General features: G+C 32.6%; 2 protein-coding genes and 1 non-coding gene across 3 annotated transcripts in view; 2 read left to right on the top strand and 1 right to left on the bottom strand.

The window, feature by feature from the left end:
* The window catches only part of LOC147065120 (uncharacterized), a 578962-nt gene that overhangs the window by 53070 nt on the left and 504210 nt on the right, over positions 1 to 21682 (top strand). The window lies entirely within an intron of this gene.
* On the top strand, positions 6378 to 6450 carry TRNAR-UCG (transfer RNA arginine (anticodon UCG)). The gene has a single exon. It is a non-coding gene; the product is annotated as a tRNA-Arg (tRNA).
* Positions 17907 to 21682, bottom strand: part of LOC147065130 (fatty acyl-CoA reductase wat-like) — a 106912-nt gene continuing 103136 nt past the window's right edge. The window contains exons 12-14 of the mRNA XM_085956770.1: positions 20838 to 20967; positions 20046 to 20170; positions 17907 to 18254 (exon numbers count right to left, since the gene is read on the bottom strand). Of these exons, the coding sequence (XP_085812896.1) occupies positions 18149 to 18254; positions 20046 to 20170; positions 20838 to 20967 (361 nt within the window). The 3' untranslated portion in view covers positions 17907 to 18148. The remainder of the gene's footprint in view (positions 18255 to 20045; positions 20171 to 20837; positions 20968 to 21682) is intronic.

Raw genomic sequence — 21682 nt, 5'->3', positions numbered from 1 at the left:
ATTAACTCACACTTCTCGGTATTTTAATTTTTTTTTAAATTATTAACACTTATTTTATGTCATGTCGTGAACGCTTTGAATTTATAATTTGCTATGTTCATTATATGTAAAATAAATAAATTTGATTTGATTTGATTTGAACATATCCACCCAGAGTGCGAGGCCCGGTTGGCTCCAATCGACCCAATCGCTCCAAGACGGAACCTGCTTTCAGCCGTCGGTTCTTAGCGCTGTCGTGACCTTATTGAGTGGATCAACTGTAAACCAACTAGATATCGTTGCCCCAAAAGAAAAGGGCACATGTGCAATTTTTACGGTTTTGAGTTATGAATGCAGTTTTCTTTGTAATTTTTTACTCTACATTATGGGCAAAACGGCATTTGTGAAGCAAAACCCATGAATTCACAATTGAAAAAAGAAAATAAAGGTTACTTGTGTATTTGTAAACTGATCTTCATTTAATGTATAGGAAAAAGGTAACATGTACACGATTTTAGGAACTATGTGCAATGTTTACAAAAATAATATAGGAAAATGGTAACAAGTGTAATTATTTAAAAGTGACTAAGGGCCTTTATACAAAATAAAATTTCGTTGCAGAAAAAGGGCACTTGTGAAATTTGTGAAAAATTTAAAAACATGTTGGCAGCGGACAAAGAGGCCCAAATAAATATTTTGGAAGATCACAATAAGCGTAAAGTGGACGCTCGCAAATCAAAATATGAAGATAAAGCTATTCATAAATGCATATAGGAAAAAGTTAACATGTGACTTAGAACCTCTTAAAAATCAAAAATTGACAAATTATAAAAAAATTGAAATTGCATTTCAATTTTGAGTAATTAGGTCATATGTGATCCAAATTTCATTTCAAAATATTAAGTAATAACCTCTCCACGATTTTTTTTTCACTCCAAAAACACTTAAAATGCGTTTTTCTCAAAACTCAATTTATGCACAAGTGCCCTTTTGCTTTTGGGGCGATGATATTAACTTCATAATTTCTACATAACACTTCACACTTTCTCCATTTCACTTAATTTATTTTATATCACAGCTTTCTGAAAGAAATCATACTTACATTTTATACCTACCGAGTACCGATAATATTGATAATTAAAATAATATTGATTCAGGATTGCACTGATGTCATTTGTTGTATTTTCTGTCTATTTAGCTAATTACCATAATATACTAATAATTATTGTCAAATGTATTCATTATTCCAGTTTTTTTAAAGCTTGTCCGTTCCACGGCGCCCCAAAAATACCAACTACCTAATCAAAAAAATCTCATAATATAATCATCATCATTAGCCTGAATCTATCCACTGCTGGATGAAGGCCTCTTCAAGCTACTTCCACTTCTCTCAGTCCTGTGCGTTGCGTTGCTACGTACTTCCGCAGAAATTTATCATTTCATCGATCCAGCGGCCTCTAAGGCTCTATCTAGGTCTACCTTGCAGTAATGTAACAAAGACGAAAGTCATGTTCAACTGCTTTGCGGGCAAAAAAGAGATCCTCATCAATGGCACTCAGCTCGAACAGGTGAAAAACTATATCTACTGGGACAACAAGTGTCTATAGATGGTTGTATATTAATTTGATGAAATTTTTCGCAGAGTAAAGCTAGGCTGGAGTGCTTTTGGCCGTCTTGTCTTTAAAAGTTACCTTCCACTGTACCTAAAGCTCAAAGTGTTCAACCAGTGTGTGCTTCCCGTAATAACATATGCGTGTGAAACATGGACACTAAGTAAAAGAGAGATCCAGAAACTTAGAGTAGCACAATGTGGTATGGAGAGGTGCATGCTGGGCATAACGCGAAAGGACTAAAAGAGGAATGAGTGGATAAGGAAGCAGACAAGGGTTTGCGATGTGATAGAGTTCATTAAAAGCCTCAAATGGAGATGGGCTGGCACATAGCTCGAAGGAGAGACAATTGTTGGACAAATTTAGTCATCCAGTGGTATCCAAGAAGTACAAAATATAATATAATATACTTACACCTACTAATAATATTATATTATCATGTAATCAAACTAGACATAATATACTAGAACCATTATAACTTGGCTAGGATTTTATAGCGCTGTATGCAGTGTTACGGACTATATCGAGGATCACTCTAGTTCCCCAGATCACCGTTATGACGTCCGTAGCCAAGATATAATGGCCAGACTATAGGCTAAATTTTAGCATGAACATATTACTTCTATATGTTTAGTTGAAATGATTCAAATGAATAAATAAATAATTGCAATAATGTTTTTAAGTTATTAATAAAAACCACTGGCATGGTGATCTAGACTGTGGTGTGTCTGAGGGCCGTAGCAAGGTCTTTTGGTTAATTTTTATTGTAAGGAATTAAGTTTTTAGTGTTTTGGTAAGGTTGTGGGGGCGCAAAATCTACCCCTTACCCTGGGCGCCAAAAGACCTTGCTACGGCCCTGATTATAGCTACTTGTATTTTCATTAGTTTGAATGAGAGAATTTACTGTCATATTGTCAGACTCCGTGATGATGTCTACGATAAGGGAAGAGCAGTATACATCAATGCATTCGATTACGATTATTATTCTTTCTGTGCAATATCCGTTTTCAGGCCTCGTCGATAGTTTTGAGTATTTTTTTCTCTGCTTGTCGCTGCTCAAACAGAGATAAAGTGCTGAGCTCAAACCAGTATCTGAGGTTCTTGAACAAGGAAGTTCTTTTTCTGCCAAGTCTTCGCTTACTATAAATATTAATATTTCCTAAGATTAATACATTATTCGTGACGTTCCTGGACAAAATTCCGCCCCTAGGCAGTATCAAAATGCCGCCACATTTTTTATACAGTACTTTTTATCATCCTTTCGTAACTCCAATATCTAAGAAACGTGTTGTAATATAATTTAAATGCCATCTCTGCTTCAATAGACAATATTGCGAGTCTACGGTTTCAGATAGGTACAGTTAAAAATACACCTGACAACTTCCAAAACTCGCGAGTTACGTATGAGTGACGAGTTGGGTATGCACGTGTCATTGGTGTTCACCAAGAACGTGCCGTCGAAGGACAACGGAAGTAAACTAGACATCGCGAACCCAACAAAAAAGTCCTGTAAAACTTTATAGTACCTAATAAATACATTGTTTCCAACCAGTGAGCTGAATATTTGATGGAAAGATATTTCCGTTATTACTAAGTTTAGGTAGCTATTACTATATATATACCTAATGATTCTCCCCAATTTGCCGCCCTTTGGGTAACTACCGCCCCCAATCGACGCTCAATCTGCCTACCCCCACGGGACGTCACTGTTTCAACATGATGCGTTACCCCTCGGTATCGATCATAGTAACCCAGGGCCCCAGAGCGCACACTTTGACAACCTCTGCATTATCCCTTTAGCATTATTACAAATTTACATCTAAACACTAGGTAAAGATAAGTACGTACGTCGTATTTATACCTACAACAGAAAACAAGATTATTGTATATACAATAGGCAGGGCTCGAAATGGACCGGAACGCACCGGACCGCCGTTCCGGTTCATAAAATCCACAAAATTATCGCTCCGTCTCGTGGAAATATTAATTTGACCGTCTGATCTAGATATTTCATATAATAAAAAAATAACACACTTATTTTTATAAATCACATTTACAATTAATGTAGTATAGTATAATATAGTTGATATTTTCGTAAAATTATCGAGCGCTCCGGTTCGTAAAATTTTCCATTTCGAGCGCTGACAATAGGACAGTGCAGTAGGTAAACAAATTAAAAATTGGTTCATATTGACAGTTTGAACTTCATGAAAGGCGAGGGGGGGTAACAGCACTCTAGCTTGGGGACCCGGCATGACGGGTCGACCACCTAAGTGAAATAAACACATCACAAATTTGCTCTAATAGTCGCCTACGTGTAATTTTAAAAAAGCAATTTAATGTGATATCAGCACTCGAAATGGAAAATTTTACAAATGTGCTCGATAATTTTTCGAACATATTACCATATTGTCCATATTTTTTATCGAATTCGATGTGTATTTTGTAAATATAAGTATGTTATATTTTTTGTTGTATGACCTACCTAGCTCTAATTATTTTTTACGCGAGACGGAGCGGAGCGATGATAGTCCACTTCGAGCGACATTTAAATGATAATTCACATATCGAATTTGGGAAACGCTACTGTAGAGTATCACACTAACCTTCATCTTAGGGGGCCCGCTTTAGCATATGGGGACGTGATGTAGGACATACCCAATAAAATCGAAATACACTGCAATACTCATGACTAGGGATTCCAATCCCGAGATCCCGAATCCCGGGATCTCGGGATCCCGAGCTATTTTCGATACCTATGAATCCCGGGATTGATAAATATAATCCCGGTATTTCGGGATTGATTTTATTATCAATTTTTATGGAACATAAAATAAAAGCGAAAATATAACAGAAAAAATAATTATAATCAAAAATAACTACATTAGAAATAAACTGAGTTTGAATGAAGTTTGATTTATACCCATGTGTAAGTTGCCGATTTATTTTATTTTTTCACATAAATTATTGAAAATGAGAAAGATTTTAAAAAAGAATGCTTCGCACTTTTAACAAAGTAATTCCACCATGATCTCATACGTTTTACGGCAGTTTCATATTTGGCTGACTAATTAGATGTATGAAGCGGAAAGGCCATAAGTACGCCATGATTATTTATTTTACTATTTTAAATCTCGCTAATCCATTCATTAAGTCTTTACTATCAGAAACAGCAATCTCATATTAAATTCACATTATTATTTTTATTACAATATTTATTTACTCCATTACACTTATGTATTTCCAAGATTGAACGTAGATATACAATATTAACAATAAATGTCTTAAATAGTTTAAATTATACTAGATTTATTTTTAACCGATTTTATCAATGTTATTTGTGAATATAAAATTTTTATATTAACAATGGAAAAAAATGCCAATCCCGGGATTGTCAAATTGTAATCCCGAAATCCCGGGATCAGAATTTTGGCTCGGGATTGGATTCTCTACTCATGACGTTTATCTGTCTTTGGGTTATCATTTAAAAATTGTGATTTCATACTAGGTACTTTATTTGCTAAAATAATGCAACAAATTAACAGTAATGCAAGGTCGGTGGCACAGATTAGTTATATTAATGGGTTTTAAAACTATATGACTTGTAAATAAAAAATGTTTTGGGCCGTTGTGTTGCACAATGAATACAAATGCCTCCTCATTGGCTATCATATCAATTATTTATTATTAGATTATTACTTTCAATGAATACCATTTAATTATTGGTAATTAAATCAATCTATACTTGCAATAAAATTTAAGTTTTTGTCTGTTTGTTTATTCAATTGTAACTTAAAAATTACTGGATCACGGTACCACGAGACCAATATTGATGAAATTTGGACTGCTTATGGACTAGGTATATTGTTGATACCTATCAATTGTATCTACATTCTTGATATTTCAACCCACAATTCAAATCGATAGTTTTTATTTATATAGATTTTCCCCCAAAAATCCCGTCTGAACGACTTATCTACCCAAAAGACTTTCAACGTATACCTATTGTGAATATGAAAATTATGAACTTTCCTATATTTTCATCATGGCCCCCACAAAGGGGGGCTGACAGAACTCTAGCCTGGGGGCCCGGACATAGGAGGGGCCCGGCGTGGCGGATCAACGAGCTAAGTTAGATTAACACACATCACAAATTTACTCTAATAGTAAAGAAAAGTCGCCTGTGGCGCTAGTTTATTTCAGAGCTATTGAATATTTAAAAAATGTGGTTGTGCGTTGCAATTTGATGTGATATGATGTTTGATATACTTAAATGATAATTTCCGTCGAGAATTTGTAGACCATAACACTCCCACGCCTAACATTTGTAGACCATAACACGACCATAACACGCCCATAACCGCCATAGATCCTTGCCTGGGGGCCCGCTACAACATGTGGGGTCCATGATTGTTCATAATATTGTATTTAGATAGTATTCATATATAGTAATATATTATAATAAGTTTGGAAATCTAGAATTATTTTTCTACGAATACTTTCCTTCATTTTTGCAACTCCACGTATCGTCGACATCACAATAAAATTATATATGTAAACTAAAGTATGTATATAAAAAATCCCAATTTCCTTCCTGTAAATATTCTTGCGTAGACAAACTCGGATAAACAATTTTCGGAAAGCTAACTAAAAAAAACAATACTTATTCTAAAAGCCTTATTTTTAATACAACTATGAAGATGAGACATTCTTCAAGTTTCCCCGATTTTCTTCCTGTAAATATTATACAAGTCTGGATAAACGGTAAATAGGTCGAGTTTCCCAACTGACCGTGTGGCCTAATGGATAAGGCGTCGGACTTCGGATCCGAAGATTGCAGGTTCGAGTCCTGTCACGGTCGAAAGATCTAACTTCATTTTTTATAAATTTACTCTAAAACTCGATTATTAATAAAATTTATATTGTATGGATACCGCATGGCAGCATTTTTTTTGGAGGAATTAGCTTTTTAATATGTTGATATATTAAATATATGAAAACTGTGCCAGGATAATGCCCTCTCGGTGTTTCGCGAATTATTTCCTTGCAATAAAAGCCTTTTCAGGCTCGGGAAAATGGTTTGTTTCTCTGCTATTATTATGTGTGATATAAAATTACCTTTATTGCGCAGATACGAAAACATTTTTAAATAAAAAAAAATGGTAGGCATATTGTATTAATATAAGTACATATTATTATTTATTATTTTATTACTATACAATATGTACTGAAAAATTAATAATAATATTCCAGGATTTTTTCAATTTCTTTTTTTTGCGAATTATTATTTGTTAATACATTACATTAATCAGAAAATTCCACCCAAAACTCCAGTGGTTTTCAAACTTTTCCGTATTACAACGTTCTTTATCTAAAAATTGATTCGTGGCGTTCAAAAAAAAGTAGTTATATTCTGAGCATCCAATTGAAAATTTTCCCTTCAAAATCAATTTCGACATGTTGCCTTCAAAGTTACATTCGACAGCTTTTCGGCCGTTCGAAAATGGATTCAAATCTCTGTGTATAATGTCCACGATAAGGAAAGAGCAGTTTAATTTTTATGAAGGCTTCAAGACAACGTGGACCGTAGCATACAAAAGGAGTGCAACGCCACTAATGGCCTCCAGCAACATACTGGCATATGTATTGTATATTACACGTACGTATCTGAAAACATTAAAAAGATAATTATGTATGTTTATAATTATTCTGAAAAAGATAAACTTTAATTTTAAATTAGTGATTTCCTTGAATACATGTTCATCTATTCTAATTATTATATTTTATTGTATGTTTGTCATTCTTGAATGTATACAAAGTTTTTGTATTCACGATTATATTGTATTTTTAAGTAAAAAAAAACATCAATTATTGTTTTAGAAAATAAAAATGTGTGTACCTACTAATAGTGTAGGTAATATTTTTTGACTATCTGTCAGTGCAAATTTAACTTTAAAAAAACGTGGAATTTATTCAGTTACTTTAATACCAATGTAAAAACATGTTCATTGAACTGTAACAATATACAAGCCAGTGGCTTGGAGTGGCAGAGGGGTGGAGGTAGGCTGTTAAGATTCGACATAAATAGTGCACACTAAACTTTGTCATTCATACTTATTTGTTTTCATTGTACTAATAATACATTTTGCAGATGGTGCCGGTAAGTTTTTAAAATTTAATTAAACCCTGCCTAAAGCAAACCATAATAGTTTAGGTATGATATGGGCTATCCAACCAAAATAGTACACACTTTTTCAGCCATACTTGTTTGTTTTCGTTGAATTAAGAATAAATATTACAGATGGTGTTGGTTAGTTTTTTTAAAATTCATTAAACCCTGCTACAGCCAAACCATAATTGATAAAAAATATTGTTATATCTCTAAAACATCTAAAATTATATATGATTAAATGTCATAATTTGAGATATTTTATAGATAAACGAATATTTTTTGACTATTATCTACTATGGCCTGAATTAGGCAGGGTTTATTTGAATTTTAAAAACTAACAAACACTGTCTATACATTTTAGTCTTAATTCAATGAAAGCAAATACGTTTGACTGACATAGTTTATTGTGCACTATTTGTGTCGGATCTTAACAGGCTACCTCCACCCTTCGCCTCAAATAAGGACATATTATAATATAATTATAATAATTATTAGTAAGTATGGACTTAATAGTATTGTACGAATTATTTTTCAACATAAAAATAAAGGACGAATACGTCCTGCTCTCTTCTTAAAAATGCCTTTCTTAAAAAAATCCGAAATACGAAAATGGGCGCGTTTTATTTTGTTGTCAATTTCGAGGAAATCGTGATAGTGTTATTACTAAAAGTAATATTAATTCGTTAACTAGATATGAAAATAGCATAGATCAGCTATTGCGGTCAATGTTAAGTGTAAGTTTGTGAATTCACATTATACAGTGGCGAAGTTAGATTTTTTGGGCCCTATGCAAAAATCACGCAAAGTTCTCCCCTCGTGTTTCTAAATATGATATGCCATGATTTTTCTTCCCGTATGTTGGATGTGTGTTAATTTTTATATGGGTGAAGGTAGATTTTCATTTTATCTATTCAATCGTAAAGTAGACAAAGTGGTGGTAGAAAAATCCTGGAATTTTTCATGAACTATAAAATTTATTTCTCATCAGTAGGTCTACTACTCTATAAATAATGTTCCAAATTGAGCCCTCTTCAGAAAAGTATCAGTGTCCTGAAATTGTTGTTATGAAATAATAGCGTTTCAATATGATGCGGCGGCTTAAAAATCATGTGACAGCAGTGACGTCCCTAGACAAAATGCCGCCCTAGGCAGCGCCAAAATGCCGCTCCATTTTTTTATACAGTATTTTTTAATCATCCTTTCATGACTCCAACATCTAAGAAATGTGTTGGTATGGATACATTAGGTACCTACTAACAAAATATATACCTACCACTAAAACATACCTACCACAAAATTAAATTTATAAATATTTTTTTCCCAAAAGTGGGAATTTTTTGACGTTAATATGACGTTATTACTATTTATACTAATACTAAAATCGTGGACCAAGAGCGGTAGATGGAACGCTCTGTGAGTGGGGGGGGGGCATGCATCTTTAGTGTCGAAGGCAGACAAATCCGCACGTGTCACCAAGAACATCGGACGTCTAAGGCCAACGGAAGTATACTAGACATCGCGAACCCGACAACAAAATTGCAGCCTTGTTAAACTTTTTATGTTAATTAATACATTTTTTGTTTCTAACCAGTGAGCTGATATTTTTAATGAAAATAAATTTTCGTTGTTACTAAGTTTAGGTAGGTAGCTATGTCTAAGTATGCCAAATGATTCTCATCGATTTGCCGCCCTTCGAGTAACTGCCGCCCCCAAGCGACGCTTAATCTGCCTACCCCCACGGGACGTCACTGTGTGACAGTACTATGTGTTTGCCGTCACAATTCAAATAATTAATTGTATTGTCATATTCTGTTTAGTCCCATAGCTGATGCATAGTATTAGGATCCAATCGCACACAAGACCCTAAATCTCAATCAAAAAAATACTCAGTTATAATAATACGTTGTTCGCAAAAATATATCTCACGGAAATGTGACACCGTTTAATTGTGACTAGCGCAACACATAAGTAATAATATGAGCGCTTATAAAATGGTTTATTTTAAAATGTCAAATGTCATTAGTGAAAAAAAATATTATTAAAGCGAAGTCTCTACCTAACAGAGGCACTTAGCGGAAAAATACGCAGCTTGCAATTTGTGACATTTTTTGATAATTTACAATTTAAAGTGTATTAATTAATAAATATGTATCTGAAACACAGAACACATAATAAATAGAATACCGATATGCTATATTCAATACGCCGCATGGTGAAGCAGGCTTTTGAATGTGTGAGTGTCCTACGAAAATGAAGCACGCATTATGGACGTGCAAAAGTGTGTGTCATACACCAACATTAAATGAGCGTAAATGCATAAACCGAGAGCAGTTTTCAGTATTCGACGTAACACGTATTCTAGACACGTGTGTAAGTTTAACCCGGATTCTTCCTTACTCGAGTCGGTTACCTGCTATCGCCTTACCCGTTGTGTATTTCAGTTCCCATTATTTCTGAGTTCCCTGATCTGAAAACATTGAAAAGAAATTGTAAATTGTAAATTATCAAAAAAATGTCTCAAATTGCAAGCTTCGTACTTTTCCGCTAGGTACCTTTGGTAGGTAGATGCTACGCCTTAAACAGTGAGCTATTTTTACTTTTATAATAAGATGAATATAATATAATATAATAATAGCATTTTGTATTAATAAAAACGGAATGGGATGCCTTACATGCTTTTCGCATAGGGGCCCAATATCTCTAGCTACGCCACTGCATATGTTGTCGATATTATATAATGTTATTGGTTGGTATGTGGATAAATGTATGGCGAGTCATTTGAACTTATTTACCGAAAATTAGCGTTATCGCTAAACGCACTTTTTCCGAACGTGGACTAAATTATCAGTAACGTTTGTTCGGTATTCAAAAGTATATAAACTGAAACAAAGCTTCTCAACTTCTTCTTCAAGTTTCTCGACCTCAAACCTGTATTGCACATCAGTAATAAAATATTATACACCCCTCCCTTTAATCTTCCAATACATTACCCCTGTTATATTATATTCGCAGTCGTGTATTATAAAAAATAGGGATTTATTTCAGATCAATATTGTGACCATGCCGAAATTAGATTTGATATAAATAAAAAGGATTCCAATTTATACACATTTTATAAATAAATATAATAATAATAAAAAAACATTAAAACGATGAATAATTAGTCAAAAACATTCCTAATGTGTACGTAAATTTAATTTTAATAACAAACATGACCATAAAATATTTTTTTTGACTAAATAATAATTATTTGTATATTTAATATTTTTGGATACATTTCTATTAATTAAAACACTTAAAAATTTAAATTATCACAAAAAAAAATCAAATTGCAAGCTTCATATTTTTCCGCTAGGATGAAGTATTCACCTTATTGTAGGATCTAAATAATCGCCTAAAATAAGAAATTTTCGATAATGGAATAACCAATATATAGAATTTGAGTGTGTAGGTGGCAGTAGCGAAGGGTGAAGGCAGGCTGTTAAAATCCGCCATAAATAGTGCACAATAAACTTTGTCAGTCATACGTATTTGTTTTCATTGAAATAATACTACAATAAATTACAGACGGTGTTGGTTAGTTTTTAAAATTCAATTAAACCGCATAATTCCACCCTTCGCCACTAGTAGGTAGATAGTATTATAAAAATGAATAATAATCATATTGAATTTTATATAAAAAAACGGATGGGTAAAAATGGAAATAAAACACTAAATAACTTCCTTTATTTTAAAATATTTTATTTTTACTTAGGTAGGTACTTATATAGGTACAACTCAAAAAAATCCACTGGGACATACAATCATTTTTATATCTTACATATTATATTATTTATTACATATTAGGTATGTACTTATAGTTATCATAATAAAAATAATCATAACATTCATTGTTAATGTAAAATAATTTAACAGAATATGCATATTATAATATATTTATATTATTCCCAAATATTTTATTTATTGCAATTTTATTGTCTTAGAATCTGTGGTGAACTTTATACAATACGTCATATTTTATTTAAATTTATAGACAATAATAATATATTCAGAATGTTATGCAAAAAAACCGTAATTAATTAAATACACAGATCAACTAAATTTATAATGTGCTATCGCTAACCTACATTGTACATCGTAAATGATAAAACATAATATTTTTGTGCAGTCGACTCCAAAAAAATTGTTGAGTTTGACATACATAATAGTAATTAATAATATATACTTTTATTTTATAGTGTACTCTGGTTATAGATGGAAAATAGTGGATAATCAAACGTCATATTGTACATGATTAAAATATATTATATTCCAAGCAATCTGTTAAAAACATCCACCTTTTATTTGTATTTTACAATATACATAAATAATATAACAGTTTATTAATGTTACTTAAATGAATATTGAGCAATATTTCTTATATATTAAAAATTAGGTTAGTTTGACGGTGATATAACATATATATAGGTCGAACGACGTCTCTGTTATACCTACTGAACTGGTAGTGAACTATATCATGACGTATAATATACGTCATATATATATTATATATATCGGTAGTCTCTCAAATTTAATAACAACGATAGATTCTCATTAAAGGTCGAGTATTTCTAGTGTTACGTGATATAGGCATATGATGTAATTACCAAACATTTAATTAATTAATATAATTAATATCGAAAAAACTAAAGCTTGATCAAGTAGGTATATACATAAGAAGACACAATTTTCTAATACAAAAAAAACAAAAGTCTTCTCTAGTACTGTCGAGAGAATTTATCAAATTTCATTTCAATGATAAAAATAAACATGAGGATATAAATACATAATAATCAACTGATATGGTTTAATGAACGCTCATTTAAAAAAAAGGATATTAAATTTGAATGTTTATAATAATTTCAATTGAATATTTCGTAATTATGTCACTAGATGTAGCATTACACTCCATGTTCTATTGAAGGTTTTATTTTTTTATTTATAATATATAATAATATCGGCGTATATTATATATTAAATAATGGCGGACTCTCTGTTCAACCAACTTGGAGCCGCATGGAGGTCAAGGCTGTATTTTGTGAGGACCAAATGTCGTTTGTTTAACGCGTGCGTGCTACCTGTGCTCCTGTATGGCTGTGAGACATGGCATCTTACTAAGCTTCAAGAGTCTCGGCTTTTGAGCTTTGAGAATCGATGTCTCCGCCGAATCTTAGGGGTACATTGGTACGACCGCGTTACAAACACCCGAGTTCGTGAGCAGACACAACAGCCTTCGGTGATTGAAGTTATCACGAAGAGACGTTTTACGTGGCTGAGACACGTATTCCGGATGCCGCCAAAGAGTGCGGCACTTCGTACCCTTGTGGCACAGCCTCAAGGGTTCCGTCGCCGTGGCCGCCCCCCCCCACCCTGCAGCGGTGCTACAAGTGCGACCTACGTGCTGCAGGTCTGACATGGCGGGAGGCGCAAGAGTTGGCGATGGACCGAGGGAAGTGGCGCCAATTTCTGCTTGCCCTATGTCCCAATGTTGGGACGTGACAGGGTGGAAGAAGAAGAAGAAGAAGTATAAGTTCGCTTGATCTATATAATTGCTAATCACCCTTCAATTTCAATACAAATTAATTAATATTAATACTATGTACAATTATTATAATTTCTTTATAATGACCACTACTCAATATGCCATTTTGATTTGAATAACAAAAAAATAAATTAAAGATTATCTTATTGACATAATATAGGTAATTTTATTATTGCACATTAAGCAATGATCTTAATCGGTATTTTATTATTTAAACCATCCATTATATTGTACCATAATAATAATTATACTTACTTAAAATGTCACAATAAAATGTATTCTTTCTTATAAAAGTAAAACAAAATTCCCCCCACACGTTTAAAATCCATTGACATTAATCTTTCATTCTTTCAAAATATGTTGTCTATTAGATGGTACAAATAATATTTCTCAATATATTTAAAAAGTGTCACGCAATAATATTATACAAAAGGAAAAGATTATTCCGGGTATTTGTAGAGGATATATTATTATTATTACCATTATATTAAACGCATTGTATTTATCTGATCAGAATTTTGTCAATCTACATATTGAATTCTGTGATTGCAGGGTAAAAGTTATTAAGTCGCGTTTTCACGAAATTGATTTAATGCCAATGTGTGTAAAGAATTGTGCTCTTTTTTGTGTATCGTAGATTTTGTCACATGTAAGCAAAATAAATAGATATTATAATTTGTAGAAATAGCATTGTGAAAATAATTTTTAACTGAAATTAAAATTACTTATTCCAAATATTGAATATAACACAATATCAAAAACGTAATTATACATAAATAATGTAAAATAGATAAAAATAAAGATACACCAATTAACTTCTAAGCAAAAACTGTGATTTATAAAATCAAAATCGATTATCTCAGCTGCAACCAAACTGACTTAAGCACTTTTACCACAAAATCACAGAATTATTAACATTTGAAGAAAAATTCTTAAATATGTAGTTAAATCTTATTGTCTAATCTATCTTATTATTTTTAAGGTAAAACACAAAAAAGTAATAATAATTTTTACACATAAATCTAATAAATTTAGATAGGGTGATTCTAAAATATTTTACTCAAATGCGTTATATAAAGACTTCCTAATGATGCAACAATCCGCGTGTAGAGATAAATATCAAAGTGTCGATATTTTTTTTCATTGCTTATTTATTAATCTAATAATACGATATTTTATTTTCGTATCCAGAGTATTGTAGACAAGATGAAAAAGTGGTACTATAGAAATGAAAACGTTTGCATGTCGCTTCTACAGTTAAAATACTTGTGAAAAGAAGACCCATCTGCAGTAAGAAATATATAAGCCAGTCGCGCGGTATACCTGCGCGTGGCATAGATGGGTATAAGCATCCATGAGACGGCATAATGCGCGCTGAGCGTTACGAACCAAGAACAATATTAACGGTTTAGTCCTAATTTCGCTGCTGCATTATGTGCATGCGTAAAACGCAACCACATTAAATCGTCATAAGTGCCTCGCCTATTACGACGGCAAGTCGTTGCAACTCGACACAGTCAACCCCTCTTACCCCAGTTACACTTTACCTTACTTTATTAGTTCCAAAGCGGTACACTTTACCCCGCTTCATCTCTCTCTCAATACCCAGAAAGTAGGTACATAATCTACGCAGACTGCGTGTGGTTATGCTCACCCACCAGCTGTTGAGTCAAGTCGTAGTGAATTTGCCATCGCAATGGACGGAGGCTCTCACCTGATTACAATTTATTATTTATTGTGAGCTACGTTGAATGCTCAAGTGAAGACATTATAGTCGATTGGCGTAAAGCGCTGGCCTTTCATCCAGGGACCCCGAGTTCGATTCTCTGTGAGGTCATTATATATTTATTTGATTTTCTCAAAGCCTGGGAACTTGAGATTGTTTCTCTTCTATTACTAAATACATTACTGTCATTCGGCCTTATGGCTTGTTGTAGTGTTAAAAAGAATATTTATATAATATATCAAAATTTGACACAATTTAAGATAAAACAAAATCCAGACACACGATATTGTATTAAAAATGGCTTATAATTTATTTTAAATTAGCTTTATGGATCTATATTATTATTTATTCGTACAAAATAATATATATGTATACAACCTTAGCCTCATTTTTATAATACTAAATTAATAGAAAGTTGTATTATAAGTATTATAACACTTTCCTTTAGAGATCTAATAACAGTTAAAACGTCATAATTGGGTTTTATTTATAAGATAAAATATTTACATACAGGGTGTTTACAACAATTATGCCCATTATAATAAATCACGCAGTTTGGCAACATTTTAGTTAATAATTTCCGATAGTGCGTTTGCGCGGAATTATATATTTAGTTACTAATGTTAAAAATAAATGATTTTTTTTAAAATTTGAGATTTCATTGTTGGGTATTGGTCATTATTTTTATAGTGGCACATATTCATCTAAATGGTCATTCCATCCGTTTAAAAGTTTTGTATAAAGAATACATTTTTAAAGGAATCTAACGAAAAACAAACAAAAATGCTTTACAGAAGTCGAAAGCAAAGCTTGTGTGTTTTCACGATTTTGCGGAATTATTATCGGCTGTTTTTTTCTTTCTTGGTCACATTATTGTTGTATTATTAATTCGCTTTCCATTTCCATAGCAGCTAATATACTGGGATCCAAGAGACCATACAGTGAATTGGTAGCGAACGCAAACAACAATTTATTATTACGTCAGCGGATGTACGCAACACTACTTATACCTATGTAGTTCTACATATGAAACCAACCTGGCAAAGGTAGGTATTTGAAAACTGTATATTATGTTGTTTTTCAAAATGTATTTGGACATAGGTACAGTATGAACCTAATAGGTTGAGCAAGTGGTCTACTCTCTGGAGCCTCATTTGATCTTCTTTTTAAAAACTCTATTATATTACGGGCTAGATCGAACTGTATGAATTCTTTAAGATACCTTAAAAGGGTAACTTACTATGACCGTTCCAAGGTTTTAGGAATGGGAGATCCACAGATCAGCAGACTATTTTTTTAAAATAACAATCAACCGCATTTCGCTCAATTCACTGATACAGCCTGCAACACTCGGACTTAGAAAAGATATTTCTGTCAACTACTCCACTTTGATGACAGTAAATGGCTAATTAGAATTCTCTACCTGAGGGCCAATGCACCTTAAGAAAATCGCAATTAAATAATGTGTTCAAAGAGTGATATGATATTTTAAGTACTTATAAAATCTGTACCTTAACAGTTTTTGGTACACTGGAATGCAGAATTTGAACTTCAGTAATAACAAATGAAGTGAGTGTGTGTCACTTTGCGAACACCGTGTTTATAAAGACCACACATCTCCGATGATGGTTTATTCAAATTACCATATATTATGATGTAAACGTGTGATGATTTGTGCCACTTTTTCTGACCATAATTATGCAACGCTACCTACCGGCAGCCGTCTGTTCCACTTTTTTAAAAATCTCGAATTGATTCAGACAATGATGTTAATTTTTTATGCGAAGACCGATTGGCCTAATACATCTGTCATTAAACAATTATACGGTTGAATAAAATGGCAACACATATTGATTGTTGTATAAATAATAATGTATTTATTATTATTGTATGGCGATTTATTGGGCGTAGTGACTATAATCAGGGCTAGATTTACCCTAGATTTTATTTAACTATTTTCCCCTAGAGGGATGTACGAGTAAATCGATTTTTTAGTTTCAATGTAATAAATTTTCCAATAGTTTCTTTATATAATATTATAATGATCGATATTCTTTGTAAGGCAAGAATTGACCCAAAACAATAATTAATTAAAATGATTTCGAATTCTGTTCTAAGGGCAAGCATTATAATTGGCAATGTTTTTATTACTTTAATCGAATTGATTTCTGAAATTTTAGATAAAGATGTAAAACCCGTTCCAGGTAAGCCTTATTTGCCTTCCCTATTAAATCGGTTATGCAAGTACCAGTTTAATGCTCATTAAAAGTCTTCCAGTGCTAAAGACGCGTTAGGCGCGTAACCATTAGTTGGCCATTAGATATAATTAGCGTGATATTTAAATGTGGTAACTAATTATTAGTTATCTGGTCAGCAGTGAATGTGTGTAATAAAAACACTGTCATTTTAGAGCTTGCATGTCAATTAGAGGTCTCAGATATTCTTATTACCTCCATATATTTTGATTTTTTCGAGAATCAAACATCTCTACCCTAAGTAAAGCTATATATTGAAGGCTCAGAAAAACCATAAGTAACCATATATTATAATATATATATATATATATTCAATATATATTTCTAGAACCCAAAGACAAATCATAATATATTATTTAACATTTCAGACTATTGTTATATATATAATATAATCGATGTAGTGTTTGCATGAATTACTTTTAATTTATGATTATCTAAAAAAAAGAAGGTTCCTATTTCAACTAATATATTTTTCTGGCAATGGCCCCGCGCCAATTTTGAATCCCAGGACAACAGCCCTATAACTAAACTAGACCTGAGTATATTCTCCAACAATTAATAGCAATGGCCCACAGTTTCTGACAGGTGTGCATTTTGATTTTGAGTCATAGGAGAAATTTTTTATCGAATATCAAAGTAGTGTCAACATAATGGCAATTTATTTTATTTCCACAATTTTATTATTAAGCCAAAGTGTTGCCAAAGTTAGAAAAAAAATATAAACTAACGATCAGCCGATGCTCTATGGCTAAAATTTGGTAAACATTAATCATAATTACAAGATATTGCGTACAAAAACAAAAAAGCGCGTGTTTTTTTCCTGATTTATGGCTTCAATGCTCTGGTGACGAATCTGTATAGCATCGAAACAGTTGCGTAAGAGAATGAGCACGCCAACACCGTCTTCATGAGGATGTGAAGATAGTAAAACCTGAAATAAATATTGTGGATTAATATTATAAACATAGTGCCCCATTCACGCAGTTCTACGTAAAAGCGGAATGCACCACCTGCGCTTGCACAATATCGCCATTAAAACTATACATTATTTATTTTATTCACTTCATCTCCCAGTTCGTTTAATTTTTTTATTTAAAATTTTGAACACCATGTCGTTTTCCGGGTAGCTGCAAAGCTATTCTATACACAAGGCGGCTATCGGCGGCCATATATGGTATCATATCATATTTATGTATTGAGGCGGTTAAGTATTACAATAAGTTAGCCGTCTAAACTGTCAAAACTGTCTATCTCGCTCTAAAAAAACACAGCTAAGAGAGGGGGGGCTGTTAAAACATAGCACTTTTTGACAGTTTAGTCGGTTAAATTTTTGCAACAATTAACCCTCTCAATACATACATATGATAAACTACCGTCCATCGCCGCCTTGTGTATAGAATAGACCCACTGAGATTGAATGCGTTAGATGCACTCCGTCACCTGTCTAGAGTAGCAGGTAAAATAATTTTTAATTTTTCCCTGAAGATTGCTTGCTATGCTGATAAAAAGGTTTACAACATATAGTACACAGAACGGTATGTTTTTGTCAATGCTGACGAAATTACGTGCGTTAGCACTTTCATCACGAAAAACGGCCAATGCGCACGCAACGCATGCCTTGTGATGCGTTCCTGCCACAAACGAAGAAAAAATACACAAATGTACACATAGCTATTGAAATAATAAAGAAATGTCATGATCTGACTAAGCGCTGATGGTACCTATAATTCAGCTGTAACGGAAAATAATCTGCTATTATAGAATATGGCCACTATATATTAATTTCATTTATAATTATTTTTCTGTTTTCCACATTGCTTAGAGAAGTGAAAATATAGGCAGGTAGAACGAATATTTGGAAAAATAGCAATAATTTTATTATAAAGACATGAAAAACGTGTCACTGATGTCTACATCAAGAGTCTCTTCGTCGAAAGTCATCAAGACCTACATCCACCTTCTTATAAAAAAAATCAAATATAATAAATATAAATAAATAACTATAACAAACAAACAAAAGAAAAACAGTTTTCATACGTTTTTTTATTGTTTGCTGGCAGGTGTATGTAGGTCTAGTATAGTAGGCTTGAAGGAATTAATATGACTTACCTAAGTTATTAGTATTTTGACAGATATGTACCAAAAACATGGTACAGTCCTACAAACTTAAGAACGGTAAAAAATGGAACTACGAACTACCGTAATGGATGCCATTTTGAAAGCGTCATTCGAATGTCAGATTCTGACCATTTGCGAGTCTTGATTGGGTAGTTTTCGAGAGTGGCTCCTCCGTCCATTCTTTAGACAAGTTTGTAGGTCTATAACAGCATTGACACTATTGACAGCTATTATCGGACGACAAAAATCGAAGTGACGTAATACTAACGACTGAATTAGGTACACCACGGTAAGCAAAACAGGGTGTAAAATTTAAAGATCATTACTTCGGAATTGGGTTAACTAATTGATTCTCTCGGATTTTTACGCCCTGTTTTTCCAACAACATAATTTGTTAATTATCGTGTGCTATATAAAATTGATGAGAACTGTCTGGATAACTACAGGAGCTTGCTCCGTCCTGGATCACCGATTAGGCCCACTCCACATTCACTACACCACTGCTTTGGCGTAGCAAACTAGCAAAATGACATTTACTAAAGATGTTAAAATATCTTCATTCAAGTTTCAGTCACCTGTATCTACTCTTATTACTATATCTTACCTCGTCCACCTCCTTATGGCTTCCTCCTGACTGCATTCTTCCTTGAAGAGATATGTCCTCATGCCCTTGATGTAGTATGTGAAATAAAATTTCCAATCGACATCTTTTATGCTGAACGGGAAAATCTGTAAAAAAAGATTACACATAATTGTAAAGGTATCAGGACAATTATCCTTTTGATATTAACCCCGGATTAATAACCCCCCTCCCCCATATAATTATATTACAATAATTAATATTAATTACAGATAAAATAATTATAAACTTTTTAAATAAAATTTCTTTGACACAACAAACAATGGATACAAAAAATATGTTAAACAGAGAGTCAACAGTCATTACCGTTTCCGGATTTTGATAGACAAAATAATATATAGATAGCAAAAATATTTTGAAATTTAATATTAGTTTTTTGGGATATAAATAAAATTTTAGAAAAATAGTAGATAAGTATGAATTACATTAGAATCATCTAATATTATTTCAACCTACTACACTGATAACTCAATTTGATTTTAATTATTACAGTTTGAATTCTTTTTTTCATAAAATCATATATATATAATGACGTTAATATATACATTTTTAATTATATCTTAACAACATTGTATCACTAAAATACCATTAACGGCAATACCTTTTAAATGCATAAATATTTTAAAAAAAAAAAACAAAGACCTGCTTTTGTTTTATCCATTCCAAATTCAATCGAGAAATGAAATTCTTAACACATTTTCTAGGAGAATGTCACAATTTACTTAATAATTTGTATATTATGTAAGTATTTATTACCTTCTGATCATTGCTATCAATCTTTTGCCAAAGTTCTTGCACATTATCATTGGTATAGTCCCAGTCATTGGTGCAGAAATACGAAATCACCTCTGCAAACTTTTCCACCTTCTTGTACATTTTGAGAAGTCTAGAAATTAAAAAATAAATCAAGTAAGTTTATGTATACTGAGAAATAAAGTCCAAAAGAACAATGCAGAAATAATATTAATTGAAATTTATTTGTCAAAATAATTCGATTACGTACGGTGACATCCATCTAATCTCAATTGAATCCAGAATATTACGAGCATAATATTATTGACGAGTTAAAAATGTATGAACGACGGTATTGGGGTCATAACATTCGCACCTTATGATGCGAAAACTAGACGCCCAGCTAATAACTTGGTACAACAGATTACTCGAAGGCATTAGACTATTAGACGATCGAAATGCCACCCTAATGTACTCTGGATTGACGAAATATTAAAATTCGTAAGTACAAGAAACCAAGAAGAGTAGAACTGAGCTGGAAGAGATATTCATCTAGCAGTGTATTGAAATAAACGTCAAACGGTCATAATGCTACAAAGACTCAAACAGGAATAGGTACAAGACAAGTGAGAAAGTATTCGGCACCCTATAATCTCTGCGACACGCGCTAGAGTAAGATAAAAGGTTTACAGATTTGGGAGATGGTTTGCTCGGTCTAGCCGCCAAATCTTACCTTATTGCTTAATTATGCGTCGATAACCGTGTTGCTAAAATAGCTATTTTTGTGTTAAACATAAAGTCAGTGGTAAATATTTTTAGTTAATTAAGTAGAAAAGATGGTTCTGTGTATTGTATTAAAATGTGGTAGC

Source organism: Rhyacophila brunnea, unplaced genomic scaffold (assembly GCF_057557595.1).
Source record: "Rhyacophila brunnea isolate RB1 unplaced genomic scaffold, BYU_Rbru_1.0 scaffold_6, whole genome shotgun sequence".
Lineage (NCBI taxonomy): Eukaryota > Metazoa > Arthropoda > Insecta > Trichoptera > Rhyacophilidae > Rhyacophila > Rhyacophila brunnea.
The sequence above is the reverse complement of the archived record's forward strand: the minus strand, read 5'-3'. Positions and strand labels throughout refer to the sequence as shown.